Below are 13,887 nucleotides of genomic sequence, written 5' to 3'. Positions count from 1 at the left end.
CTGCACACTCTCTGAGTCTTTATCTCATCCACGTGCATGGCTTCAATTACCATCTATTTTCAGAGGGCTCCAGAATCCATCATCAGTCCAGATCTCTCAAGCTTCAGTTACAGACATTCAGTTACCCCCTTAATATTTCTACTTAGTGTCCCACAGCTATCTCAAACTCATTATGTCCCGGACTGAACAACTCACCTCAGACTCCCAAACCTGCTCCTCGGGCCCCAAACCTGGGCATCTTCCCTGACTCTTCACTCTCATTCCCACATCCAGTCATTCCCCAAGCTCCGATCATTCTAGTTCTTGAGTATGCTTGAAATGATCAGCTCTCAGTTCTCCATTCCCACTGCTACTACTCTGGTTCAGGCTACCATCTTCCATTTAAGAGGGAGGTCTCCCTACCTGTATTCCTCTATTGGCCACATTGCAGCCAGTGATCTTTCTAATCACAACAAATGTGACTCTACCAATCCTTTGCTTCAAACCCTTCAATGACTCTGATCTTGCCTCCGCCTTCTTCAGTTTCATCTTTTGCCACTTCGCACATCAGAATATATTTCCTCTCCTTTTACATTGTGGCATCCTCAACGCCTGGCACAAGGTAGATGCTCCATCAGTACACGGAAGGTACCCAAAGGCTAAAGCAGCAGGATACTCTACATCCACTTAAGGGCCATAGGAAGCAGCGTGGAGCTCTGCACCTGCTGGTTGGCTGCAGCAGCGAGAAGACACCTGGCCCTGTGCGCTCTTTGCCGCTCACTCCAATCCTTTCTTCCCATGAGGAAACAAGACCAGAGGGGGTTGGGGGTGGTCACGACTCGACCAGAGCCCAGCTCCCCATCTCTCGGTCTCCTGAGCCGCTTTTCTAGGTGGCGAGGGTCCCGCGTAGGTCCGGGAAGAACGAGGGGTCTTGCTCCCGCCAGCCGGAAGGTGTCGCCCTCGTGCCACAGCAGAGGCGCAGGCCAGAGAAGCCGCTCCCGCCCGCTGCGTGCGCAGGTGCAGAGGGCTCTTCCGGCGTCGGGCCGCCTTTCCTGCCGCCTCCTTGGCGTGGATGCTGCGGCTCGGCTGCTGGGTGAGGCAGCTGGGGAGGGGACCTGGTGCTCGGGCTGCTGCCCGGCTCCCTGTGGGCACCGAGATGCCTAAGAAAGCTGGTGCAGTGAACAAGGCCAGTGGCAAGTCCCTTGGCAGTTGGAGGGTGGGCCGCAGGAATGCTGGTTGAGGAGCGCGGGAGAGAAGCGGGACCCGTGGGTGGGTAGAAGCTCCGCCAACTGCTTGTTGTCTCTGAGTTTCGGGCCTCCCGCTCCCCGTCTTTCTCGGCTGCGCTGCCGCCCACCGGGGAAGTCGGAGGGCCCGGGCCGGCGGCGCGCGAGGCTGTTCCTGAGCTGTGGCTGCCGACCGCGCCGGCCTTGCGCCCACACTCTCAGGCTCGCGCTTCGTGTTCCGGCAGCGCCGTGCGGCCTGTGCTTCCCTGGGAGGCTCTAGTTAGCGTTCTGTCTCCTTCCCTTGGTTGGTCTTCGCACCCCTCCATCAAGAATGCACCACTCCCACACTTCCCTTCCACCGTCTCTGCAGGGCTGACTCCAATCGGTTCCTAAGACCCGGCTCTAAGACTGTCTCCTGCCGGGAGCTTCCCCAGTGTCCCAAGGCGGGACTGCCTTCCCTTTCTCTGCGCCGTGATGCCCTGTGCGTGTGTGGTCGGCGCTCCTAGCACAGTGTATTAGAGTGATTATTTGTTCTTTTTCTCTCGCTGCAGTCCTAGCTCCTTGAGCTCCATGTGTCCTTATTCATCTTTACATCTCCTTTGCCTACATACTGCCTTGGTGCGCAGTTCATGTTTGTTCAATGGAAAGTTCCGAGTACAGCTTCTGGCACACAGTAGTCCTTTAAATACCACTGTTGTTCCTTCCTCCTCCCCTTCCCCCCAGAACACATGGATATACACCGTCCAGCCATAGTTGTTCACAAACGTTTGTTAACTTGTGCTGCTTGAGATACAAAGATGAATAATGAATAATCGCTGCTCCCTGAGGAATGGGAAATACAAAGCCGACAGTAGGAACCAGTTCTAAGTCAGGTTTTCCAAGGCAGGAAAAAAGCACTTTGTGGGGTTGATGGGAAGGCTTCGTGGAAGAATTGATTTGAGCCATGAAGGCTGCTGGAAGACCATTCTGGGTGGCCAGAACTCCCTGGACGTGACCCATTAGCCTAGTTTGTCTTGGTTAAGGGTGAAAAGGAATCATGGAAAGATCACATGTGTGGGAAAGTATTTTGTAACCGTAAAGTTGTAGTGTGATTGTTGTTGTCGTTTTAGGGTAAAAGCCAGAGCAAGGAAGCAGAGAGACCAGTTCCTCCCTCAGGTCCTGTGGCCGTTGATCCCAAAGGTTGTGTCACCATAGCCATCCATGCCAAACCTGGTTCCAAACAAAATGCTGTGACAGGTATACCTGGCCACTGGGGTGGGAATCTTGTATGCACCACTTGTCTCCTCTCCATCCTCCCTTTGCCTTGGCTTGCTGGAAGTTCATCCTGTGTGGTCAAGTATATTTTTCACACCTGCAGTTAGAGGCTTCTCCATTTTTAAATTCTGGATTCTAATGTAAAGGTGTAATCTAGTGTTTAAAACCAAATATACCGTATTTAAAGCATACCAAGTTAGATGAAAAAACCATTGTGTATTGTCCTTTTTAATATGGTATTTTATGAACCAGGATTTACTGTGATCAATTCAAAATACAAACTGCGAATCGTTATGTTGTACACCTGTTATGTGTCAATTATACCTCAAAATTTAAAAAGGTATTTTAGAAAGAACATAGATAGAAACGTGTAGCCTAGATGATTCTTAGTTTGTCCTATTCCAAAAGTGGAAACATTGGCCAGAGAAAGATGTTTTGGTTGATTTTTTAAATGACCATTGGTCCAAGGAGAGAGAGAAAACCTCAGATCTGTGAACCTGATCATCAACACCTGTGTGAGCTTATTTCAAATCAAAACTCTACAAGATATTCCTGGGCCCAGTTCTTTCATCTGTCAGATGAGATAGAAGCTTTTAAGCTATTCCCTGGAGTCCAAAAGGTGCCTCAAGAATCTGCGGTGGGCAAAGGGGAGGTTGGCAGACAGGACTCCTGAGTAGCTGTTTACATTTGTTTTAAATGCTGGGGCTTCAGGAGAGATTGGGTGGGGTGGGGAGGCTTCTGATTGGGAAAAAAGTTTGATCTGAGTTATCTTGACGGTCTTTTTCACCCACTAAAGCTAAAGCTCTGTATTCCAATTTTTAAAATATTTTTAAAACAAGACCTCAAAATTGGGGTGCTAGGCCTGGTTTGTGTTGATGGCCATGTTAGCTTGGCTATTTGTTGGCTGTACCCTCCTTGGCCAGCATTTTCTAAGTAGTCACTGTGGACACTGCTGTTGGAATACCATGTTTCATGAGATCTAACTGGCCATCATCTATGTATAAGGTGCAGAAGTACTTTATGTACCAGTAAGACAAAATCCACATCAACTAAACTTTCTTTTCCATTTATTATGATACATCAGGATTTCAAAGATATTAAAATGTGAAAAACTGTGCATCATAGAATCAGTGACAGGCTAGGAGGAAGGTTGTTCTACCATCTCATTCCTGTGGATTCTGTAGCTGTGTTTACACAGGCAAGATGTAAGCGTGTGGAAATCCCTAAGTAACCCCAGATGCAGGACCAGCTCAAGCTCATTTGCAAACTGCTTTGAGTGTATACTTCTCTCTCAGAAATAACAGTGGAGAATTGCAGACACGTTGCTCTTTATAAAGGCTGTATTGATGAGGGAGTCTGGACCACTCTTCAAAAAGCAGTGTTCATTGTCCCTGGATTTCAAAGCATGAATTCAAATTTATTTGTGAATCACAATGCCACTTTCTAGCCATGTGACCTTGGACACATTACTTCTCGGTTCCAATTTCCTCGTTTGTAAAATGGAGATAATAAAGGTATTAATATCTTCATAAAATTATAGGAATAAACAAGTTAATATTTGTAAAGCCCTTAAAACATGTTTGTGTGCCCTTAAAATTAGTGTATGTAAGCGCTGTGTAGATGCTAACTAAATACTACTTTTTTTTTTTTTTTTTTTTTTTTTTTGCGGTACGCGGGCCTCTCCCTGTTGTGGCCTCTCCCGTTGCGGAGCACAGGCTCCGGACGTGCAGGCTCAGCGGCCATGGCTCACAGGCCCAGCCGCTCCGTGGCATGTGGGATCCTCCCGGACCGGGGCATGAACCCGTGTCCCCTGCATCGGCAGGCAGACTCTCAACCACTGCACCACCAGGGAAGCCCTAAAAACTACATTTTAAAAATATCAAAGAGACATTTCACATAAGAGGTGAATCTAATCCAGTGCTCCCATTTTCCTGATGAGACCCTGAACAACCCTCTACAGTTTCGTGAGCTGCCTGGTTAATCCACTTCCTCCGTGACATTGCGGGGCTAAAGCCCAGCTCCGCTGACTCCCTGCCTGGGCTCTTCCTGTTAGACCAAGTGCAGTTTCCAGCTCCTAAATCCAGGTTATTGCCCAGGATTCTGTAGGCCCATTTTGGTCAGCAGGGTGGGGTGGGGTGGGGTAAAAATCAGCTTTCTTTGGATTTCTGTAATGGTAGAGGCATATTTGTGTTTATGTTCCCTTAACTGTGATTAATCATTCTTCATTCAGCAGTTATTAATTGAAAACCTACAACATGCCAGACAAATGCAAACACTTTTACAAAATATGCTCACTGCGTGAAGAAAAAGAACTCCATGAGGATCAAGTCCACACTGTTCTCATTGCAGATTTGACAGCCGAGGCTGTGAGTGTAGCTATTGCAGCACCTCCGACAGAAGGAGAGGCTAACGCTGAGCTTTGTTGGTATCTTTCCAAAGTCTTAGAACTCAGGAAGAGTGATGTGGTTTTGGATAAGGTAGGTCTCTCTCTCTCTCAACATCTTTGAGTACATCAGTCATTACTTTTAAAATACCAATTTTTTTCTTTTCCAAATAATTGAAAAACCAGTTGTTTTTAATGCTCATAATCATTTAATCACTAAAATCTGTGAATTCTTTCTAATTTTCACTCCTAATGCCTCACTCCTTCAGACTGTGCAAACGCTATACTTGTATTCCTTAATTGCCATCATTTCCAGCATTTTCTCGTAAGTTCATTCCTGTACCTGCTCTGTCAGATTAATCTTGCTTGTCTTTTCCCTCAAGTCATCACCATACTAGAAAAATCTAAAATGGTTCCTCTTGTCATCTCCATTAGTGAGTTCATCAAGCATACCTGGTCCCCCATGTTATCCTTGCTCACTAGAAGCTTATTAGGAAGAGAGAGGACTCATGTGAAGTCATTAATACCATGGGTTTGCACTAGGGGTGGATATCAAAATCACCTGGAAATGATTTCTAGAACAGAGGTTCCTGGGCATCACCCCAGACTTAACTGAAATAGAATCTGTAGGAGTAAGACCCACTCGTGTTTATACTTCTTAAAGCTCTATTTGTTTTCCACTGCTATACTATACTCTGTAGCTCCTACCCAGGATCCAGCGGGCACTCAGAGTCATTGGTTAGTAGGCTGTACCTAAACGTCCATCTGATCAGGCCATTCCCTCACCGTCGCCCCTGCGGCAGGTCATTTCGGATTTTCTCCAGCGCACGTGCTCTGGCATTTGCCTGAAAGGGACTACCCACTCTTCCACCTGTGCAGCTTCTACCCATTTAGATAAATACCTGCTCAAAATTTACTTTCTTTAAAGGGTGTTTACCTTTTTATAGTTGTCTTAAGCAGTTGTGGAATCATAGCACTTGGATATGTGGTTGCTTTTTGTTCGGAATTTTCAGAAATGTGTAACGGTATAGAGAATACCAATTTGTTTTACATTTGGAATTATTTTTATACAAAGTTTATATAAAATTGCAATATTTGTTTTGGTAATTTAAAAAATAATTTAAACAAAAGTATTACTTGAAACCAGAATATTGTACATCTGGATTCCATATTCATTTTGAAAATTTAATGCCTAGCTTTTATTATTACAGAAATTGATGTATGAAGGTTAAAAACTCTGGAGAGTTGTAAAAATATTGTAGTAAGGTGGAATCGAAGAGACAGCCTTTGGTTAGACCAGAAATGGCTAGGAGAAAGTGGGCACTAAGCTGTCAGGAAAACACCAGCCTACTTGTAACAACCCCTCAGCAACTGAGGTCTGCTGCCTCTTAATAGCATTAGAAGGTTTAGTGTGTTATCCTGACACTGTTTTTTCCTTTTGGTCAAGGGTGGTAAATCTCGTGAAAAAGTGGTAAAGCTTTTGGCCTCCACAACTCCGGAAGAGATCTTGGAGAAACTGAAAAAGCAAGTTGAAAAAAAATAAAAGCAAGAAATGAAAAGTACACCCTTGAGAAACTTTTTTATTGCTAATGCTGAAAAGACTGTTAAAAAGGAAAATATATTTAAAGACACAGAATGTGGAAATACACATATATTTAATTAAGAACAGGACACACAAAAAAAGTATGAAGGTTAAAAGTACTGTTATGTTGAATTTAGGTTCTAAAATCCCTGATCCCAAACAGCTTGGGACATGTTACTCTGATTTCATGGTGTTACAAAATAACAGAGCTGGAAAGGATATTTAAGATGACCTGACTGAGCCCCTTTCATTTCGTCATGGGGCTTCTGATGTCCAGAATTTGAGTGTATTCAGGATCACATGGTGCAAGATGGCAACTAGAACCTAGATCCCTTGGCTTCCAGTTGAATGCAGTTTATCCCAATTGTAAATTAAAATATTTCCACAGCACTACTGGAATTCTGGGGATGGCCTTCTAATCCAGTTTACAAGTGACAGAGGAAGACCTGTCACTGCTTCATAGTGTCACTTTGTATTTTAAAATGATTATGTATTATGTAAAATGCAAAATTTTTTTCTGTGTTTTTTAAAAATTCTGTTGACCATTTTGTTAGAAAGTAAATAAGAATAATCAAGACTTGTAATTTAGGGAATTCCCTGGCAGTCCAGTGGTTACGACTCAGCGCTTTCACTGCCAGGGCCCCGGTTCAATCCCTGGTTGGGGAACTAAGATTCCGCAAGCCACGCAAGACGCAGCCAAAAAAAAAAAAAAGACTTGTAATTTAATGTTAATTTTCATTTTTGAGAAGTCACTGAATTTTCTTCCTCCTTGGATGGTAACTGCAGTCATCAAATCTGGTAGTTCTTATGAATCTCCTAAGATCCTCAAAAGAAGATAGAAGATCTGGAAGCTATTTTCAGTATTTGTAAAAACCTATCAGAAGTCATATCTATATTGAACTTCAAAAGCTAATAATAAATATCTTGCTTTTAAATGTTCAATCAAATTATAGTAATTTGTTACGGTGAATAAGTTAACCCGATTACCTTTGCTGATAGAAGAGCCGATCTGCAGTTGTGTACTTTGTCTAAGCACATGAGAAAAATCTATTGACAGACAAAAATCTTTAAAAATATAAAATCCACCAAAAGGACCAATAATAAAAATTACGGATGGTAAAAGAACTGGGAGCCACTCATCTAGTTCAGCTTACTCTGTTGAGAGGAACCGAGGACAACCAAAGTTAGGTGGCTCATCCAAGATCAGAGTAAACATGAAGGGCAGAGCATGGGTTACGCCCATCTGCCTTCTCTTCTAAGCCATTATGCCACATTGCCTCCAAATGTGCTTCTGTTTTACATGGTCTTGGCTTCGGAACCTTTTCTCTTTTTTTCAGCATTGTTCTGGTGTGTGCTCTACAGGCATTTTACTTGTGCTTTTTACATGACTCGTTTGTTAGGATGCTTTCCTTGATAAGTAACAGAAACCTAACTCATCTGGCTCAAACAATAAAGGGATTTATTAGCTCACATACCTGGAAAGTCCAGAGGCAGGGTTTACTTAGAGGTTACTGACTCAGCAGCTCAGTGATGTCATAAAGGACCCACTTTCTTTCCCTCCCCTGACTTACTTCAGCAGTGCCAGCTTCATCCTCAGGCCTGTTTCCCCCATGGAGGCAAAAAGGCAGCAGTTCCAGGCTTCTTGTCCACCTGTCACCCCCTCCAGTAGAAAAAAAGGCCTCTAAGAAGAGCTGTGGTATTTCTTTTCCAAAAGCTATCAATCAGCTCCTCCTTGTATCTCAGCCCAGATTAGGTCACACAAAGTTTCTAAACCAGCCCCTACTGTCAGGGAATGCCATGTTATAACACAGGTTACCTAAACCAGTGACTAGAGAAAAGAGAAGTTACTCTAATTGTTTTAGACTAATCAAGCCCCATCCTAGAGCTGGGGATGGGCTCAGCCTACTTGGAAGCAAAGGAGTGAGCAGAGAGAGGTAGATGCTTGAATACAAATTGGGAAAAGTTAGAGAAAGAGAAATGGATGCTGGACAGGAGTCAACAAATACCCGTCACAATCATCTATTTACTTCATTTAAAATGGCCACTATTTTAACAGGGACTTTTTTGCCTAATCACTTCTTTTGAGAAACACACAGTATCTTTTTAAAAAGAACATCCTTACTTTGTCACCAAAAAACTGTTGGCAGAGGTAGGAACTAGTTCAGCAGCTGTGTCTGAGGACATGTTTCCCTTTCTTTCTTAGCAAATGAGGTTGCCTTTAGCAGTCTGATGCTCTCTTGACCCACACAGGGCTGTTCCCCATTAATAACAATCACAGCTAAGGCCTGGGCACCTTGAGCTGCTGTGGAAGTTTAGTTAATGCAGCTTTCTTTAGCTGGGCCCTATTCTTCCCCCAAGGATATTAAGACAGGCCCAGTGACCTAGGACAAGGACACAAAATCCCCAACCCCTATAACAGTTGTCTAATAACATGACTATAGCCCTGCCTACCCCTGTTAACTTTAAGTGAATACTTACACGGTCTACAAAGTGACCTGATTACACTGCCTTTCTCATCCTGTGCTGTCCTGAGGGTCCAGCCTTTCAGGCAGCCCATGAACAAGGTTTGAATGATACTTTTCCAACTCTGATGACTAGTGTCATGGTGATGTTCTAGCACTGCATCTGTAATCTATCATTCCCCACCTTAATACATAATTAATTACTCCTGCAAACATGATTTAAGAATAATTTAATAACTTGGGTGCCTGCTACTTGCCAGACACTGCTTTGCCTACACGATATGTTGACAGTTGGAGGCAGAAACAGGAAACTTGAACTCCTGATTCCTGTGAGCCATTCCTCACTTGTTTGTTTGACAGCTAGGTATGGAGAGAGAACCAGAGCATGTAGGTGGCACCTTTGCACTGTTTAAAATTCCGAACAGCTAAAAACTCACTTGAGGAGGCAGTTCTTTTCTGGGCTGCAGGCTACCAGCATCCCCCCGCTTACAGATTCTAGGGATTTGGTTAAGTAGTTCCTTAACTCTAGAGCAGAATATAAATTTTAGAACCCATCATGGCCTCCCACTTCAGAATTTTTTAATGCATGTGACTGGAGACTAAAAATTTTTAAAGCTAGATTTTCAATTTGTATCCAAGAGGTGGCACCATATTGCAGTAGCAGAAAACCACACATAGATTAAAGAAAGGAATGGACTCTTAATTCCTTTTGAAGTGAGCAGTACTATTAGGAAATCCCTTCTGTAGTGCCTGACTACCAATGTCACAATCTCTTATCCTTCTTGTCTAGTCTTCTCAGAGACATTCCTTAGACTTAGTCCCCTCATACCTTGAGTTTAGCATAGGCCAGAGTGTGGCATTAACCAGGGCTGGCTGAGTACTCAGGAGTCTCGGGTCAGTACTTTGGTGGAGCCAGCGAGGTCCTGAGTGCCTTAATTTTGCAAATTTCAGAAATCCCATTTAGTCAGTGTTTTTGAAAATGGAATTGGGCTGGAAAATTAACAAGGAATTAATTTCTAAAAGGATGCCAATTTATTAATTTGAATGAAGAACGTACCTGCCAAATAGTCTGTGTAGTGGGATCCTCAGCACCTTCTGTCCCTTTGGGAAATCTCGTCCAGAAGCCAGTCATCATTTGAAGCTTGGAGAGCTTGGGGTCAGAGCCAGGGAACTTAGGGGCCAGGAGCAGGGAGCTATGACTGTCTAGAGCTCCCATTTCTGCTGCAGGGACAGACATATTTATCTTACCAGCCCCTCTCCTGGGACAACACTGAACACTGATGCTTCATGGCACAGGAGCTCCCTTTTTCCAGGCTCCAGAAGACCACCTAACTCTGCTCACAGAGGCTTTTTTCAGATAATCCTTATAATTCAACTAATACAAGTTTTCAGCATTTTATAATCCTATTCTAGCTGTGTGCCACAGGGTCCATCTAGTCCCCTTATTAGAGTTTGGCAGGGGTGAATCCCCAAACTTTGCAACACGAGGTACAGTCTGTGGGCATTTCTCCATGCAACTCATCTCATCCATGATGTGGTTTTACTATCACAGTGTCTCTGGAATTGTTTCAGAGTCTTAGGTTTCCCCAGAGATACCTGGGGGATTGGAGCGCTGTGGAGAATAAGGGAGCAAGTCAACAGAACTCCAAGCCTTTAGTCTGCTTCTAGAACTGTGCTGCCAATACACTTGCTGCTGGCCACATGTGGCTCCTGAGCACTTGAAATGTGGCTCATCAAATTTTAAAGTAAAAAAATAAAAGCATCATAGAAATAAAGGCCCTGCTGGGAACAACACAACAGAGAAGAGGCTGAATATATGACATGGAGTTTAGAGAGCAGGCTAGAGAAAGGTGAGCAAAGACAGGAAAATGACAGACACAGAAGTCAGACAAAGGAAAACCAACACATGCATAACTGGAGAAGAGAACCAAAGAAATGGAACAGAAGAACAAAGATTTAAAGATATAATCGAGAAAATATTGGAGGACTTCCCCGTTGGTCCAGTGGTTAAGATGCCACACTTCCACTGCAGGGGGCACGGGTCCGATCCCTGGTCAGGGAAGTTCCACATGCAGCGCATTGCGGCCCCCCCCCCAAAAAAGAAAGAAAACATTGGAGAAATAGAAGATAAACTTACATAATGAAAGGTGCAGTGTCCTAGGTGAAATACTGACAGTGATCATCACAATGAAACACAACCTAGTGAAGTTCTCCTAAAGTAAAAAGGCCTGTGGCCATCTAGACAAAACGTTGAAGTCATAGGGAGAGGAGACACATACATGAATACTCGTATGTTGCTGATGGGAATGTAAATTGCTACAATGCTTTAGAAAATGTGGCAGCATTTATTAAAATGAAATAATACAGGTTTTTTTTAACCCAACAATTCTACTTTTGAGACTACCCCACAGAAGACATAAAATAAAAGCATTCAAAAGATATATGGACAAAAGCAATATAGCATTGTTAAGTAGGGGCAAAAAAGGAAACAACCTAAGTGTCTACCTATAGGAGAATGATCATATAATCAATGGTATATCCATGCTATACAATATCATGTTATTAAAATTAAGTCATTAATTTTTAATCTATAGCTAGTGACCTGGAGTGATGCCTATTATAATATGTTGTGTGAACAAAGAATAATATACACATATGTGTGTGGGTTTATATATATAACCTCACTTTAGTAGGAAAGGAAAAACATGCATATACCAAATTTATATATATATTTGTGTGGGCATGGTGAAAGAGACAGAAGCATTCACAACAGGCCCAAGTCACTGGTTGGATGCAGATTATTCATATTTGTCTAGTTTTACTTTTTACAGTATTATTTTGTATACACACAAAACATATAGTGAAGGAAACTTTAAAATGAGAAACACACACACACACACACACACACACACGAGAAAGCTCTGGCCTTTAGCAATTACAGCAGCTTTATTTACCTGATTCAGACAAAGAGGCTGGTGATCCTTTAGGGAGTTGAAGGCACTGGCCGTGGAAAAAAACCATGAGATCATCATCACATCGTCCCCTGAAGCTGTCTCAGGAGGAGTCACTGAAACCCGGAGAAAATCTAACCGGTAATTAATACTTGGGGCTCTCTGTATCCCTTAGGGACAGGAATGAAAACAACTGAATTAGCCCATCAGCACATGGAGACTGGTGAAAGATCTGAGCTGCACTTTTTGCACCCAAGTCAGCCCAGAGGTACCCCACTCTACTTGGGGAGGCACAAACCTGACACTGAATGGGCACTGAGTATGTGCCCAGCCCAGTGATGTGTACTTTATGCAAATGCTTTCACTTAATCCTTCAAGGGGGCAGTCAAATCACATATTAGCAATTTTGATGAGGATGACTTGTCCTCGTTAACCTCCTCCCATGCCATCCTGTAAATCTTAAAATCCGAGGGGTATTATCCACAGCTCATCCCGTTTTCCAGTCTGACAGCACTGATAACAAGCTACTCAGATACAAACGTATCTCTGGCACATGCAGGCCTCAGCTGTGTCACACCAGCTTCAGTCACTTCCTCTTAAGCCTGGCATATCCTAATACAGCAGCCCTGCTGACTGAGACCCATGGAGCCGGCCTGGCCCTCTCTCCCCACCATCTCCACAGGTCATGGGATCTCTGCTCCCATCCCTATTTCTCCCAAAAGCTAGTCCCAGTAGAGGTCAGTCAGACCTCTAGAAAGGAGGAAATATTTGCTCTCAAGGCTACCTTAGAGTCCAATAGTATAATCTACTACTTGAATCTAGTTGTTGATTTGGCTCCAAAATAATCTGATGTAGCAGGACCCAGGAAAATATCCATTTAGATAGAATAGAATGTCACATCTGAATATATCTGAATTCTTAAGTATTAATCTAAAAATTAACATCATTAATTTCTACAAATGTCAAGAATATGTACTGCTGTTGGTCTTAATTCATTCTAAATTAAAAACTGGAGAATTTTAAAAGCTTACCTAAGCTTATAAATAGAGGAAACATTCTCTGAGTGACCTATATAATTAGGTTTTTCATACAGAATTAGCCAAAGCCTAATGTATTTCAAAGTTCCCATTTATATATATATATCAAATATGCTTCTTTGGTTAAAACACAAGACATTGAAAGACAAAGCCCAAACAAGCTTTTCAGTGAATAGTTTATATATAATACCTCAATTTGTCTAACATTACCAGAGTAAACGCTTTCACAAGTAACATTTCCAGCTAACTGAAGTTATCCAACAAGCCACCTCAAGCTGGGAATATTTATTTCCTACATTTCTTAACAAGAATAAAAATTCCCAGGCTTCCCTGGTGGCGCAGTGGTTAGGAATCGCCTGCCAGTGCAGGGGACACGGGTTCGAGCCCTGGTCCGGGAAGATCCCACGTGCCGCAGAACAACTAAGCCCGTGCGCCACAACTACAGAGCCTGCGCTCTAGAAACTGCAAGCCACAACTACTGAAGCCCGCGCGCCTAGAGTCCGTGCTCTGCAACAAGATAAGCCACTGCAACGAGAAGCCCGTGCACCACAAGGAAGAGTAGCCTCCGCTCACCACAACCAGGGAAAGCCCGTGCGCAGCAACAAAGACCCAACGCAGCCAAAAAAATAAATAAATTTAAAAAAGAATTATAGCCTTTAAAAAAAAAGAATAAAAATTCCTTTTCACTATAAAAAATAGTGCTAATTAAAAGAAGTCAAAGGCCCAGAGCATAGATTTCCATACACAGCCAAATCTGTTTAGGTTGAGTGAATCAAACAGAATACAAAGTCTAGGAAAATTTTTAAGGTGTTAAAAAACTGTGAAACAGGAATCTAGAAAAATGGTACAGATGAACCGGTTTGCAAGGCAGAAAGAGAGACACGGATGTAGAGAACAAACGTATGGACACCAAGGGGGGAAAGCAGGGCGGCGGGGGGGGAGGAATGAATTGGGGAGATTGGGATCGACAATATATACACTAATATGTATAAAATAGATAACTAATGAGAACCTGC

At 43.2% G+C, this 13,887-nt stretch overlaps 1 protein-coding gene across 1 annotated transcript; it reads left to right on the top strand.

The window, feature by feature from the left end:
* Window positions 1–1,007: 1,007 nt before the first annotated feature.
* On the top strand, window positions 1,008–7,014 carry C1H15orf40 (chromosome 1 C15orf40 homolog). The gene is made up of 4 exons (XM_067698223.1): window positions 1,008–1,165; window positions 2,312–2,438; window positions 4,806–4,933; window positions 6,287–7,014. Exons 1-4 carry the CDS (start codon window positions 1,052–1,054, stop codon window positions 6,380–6,382), a joined length of 465 nt encoding a protein of 154 aa, XP_067554324.1. The 5' UTR covers window positions 1,008–1,051; the 3' UTR covers window positions 6,383–7,014.
* The last annotated feature ends 6,873 nt before the right edge of the window (window positions 7,015–13,887 follow it).

Source organism: Pseudorca crassidens, chromosome 1, assembly GCF_039906515.1.
Source record: "Pseudorca crassidens isolate mPseCra1 chromosome 1, mPseCra1.hap1, whole genome shotgun sequence".
Classification (NCBI taxonomy): Eukaryota; Metazoa; Chordata; class Mammalia; order Artiodactyla; family Delphinidae; genus Pseudorca; species Pseudorca crassidens.
This window is presented reverse-complemented; position numbering and strand designations above follow the sequence as displayed.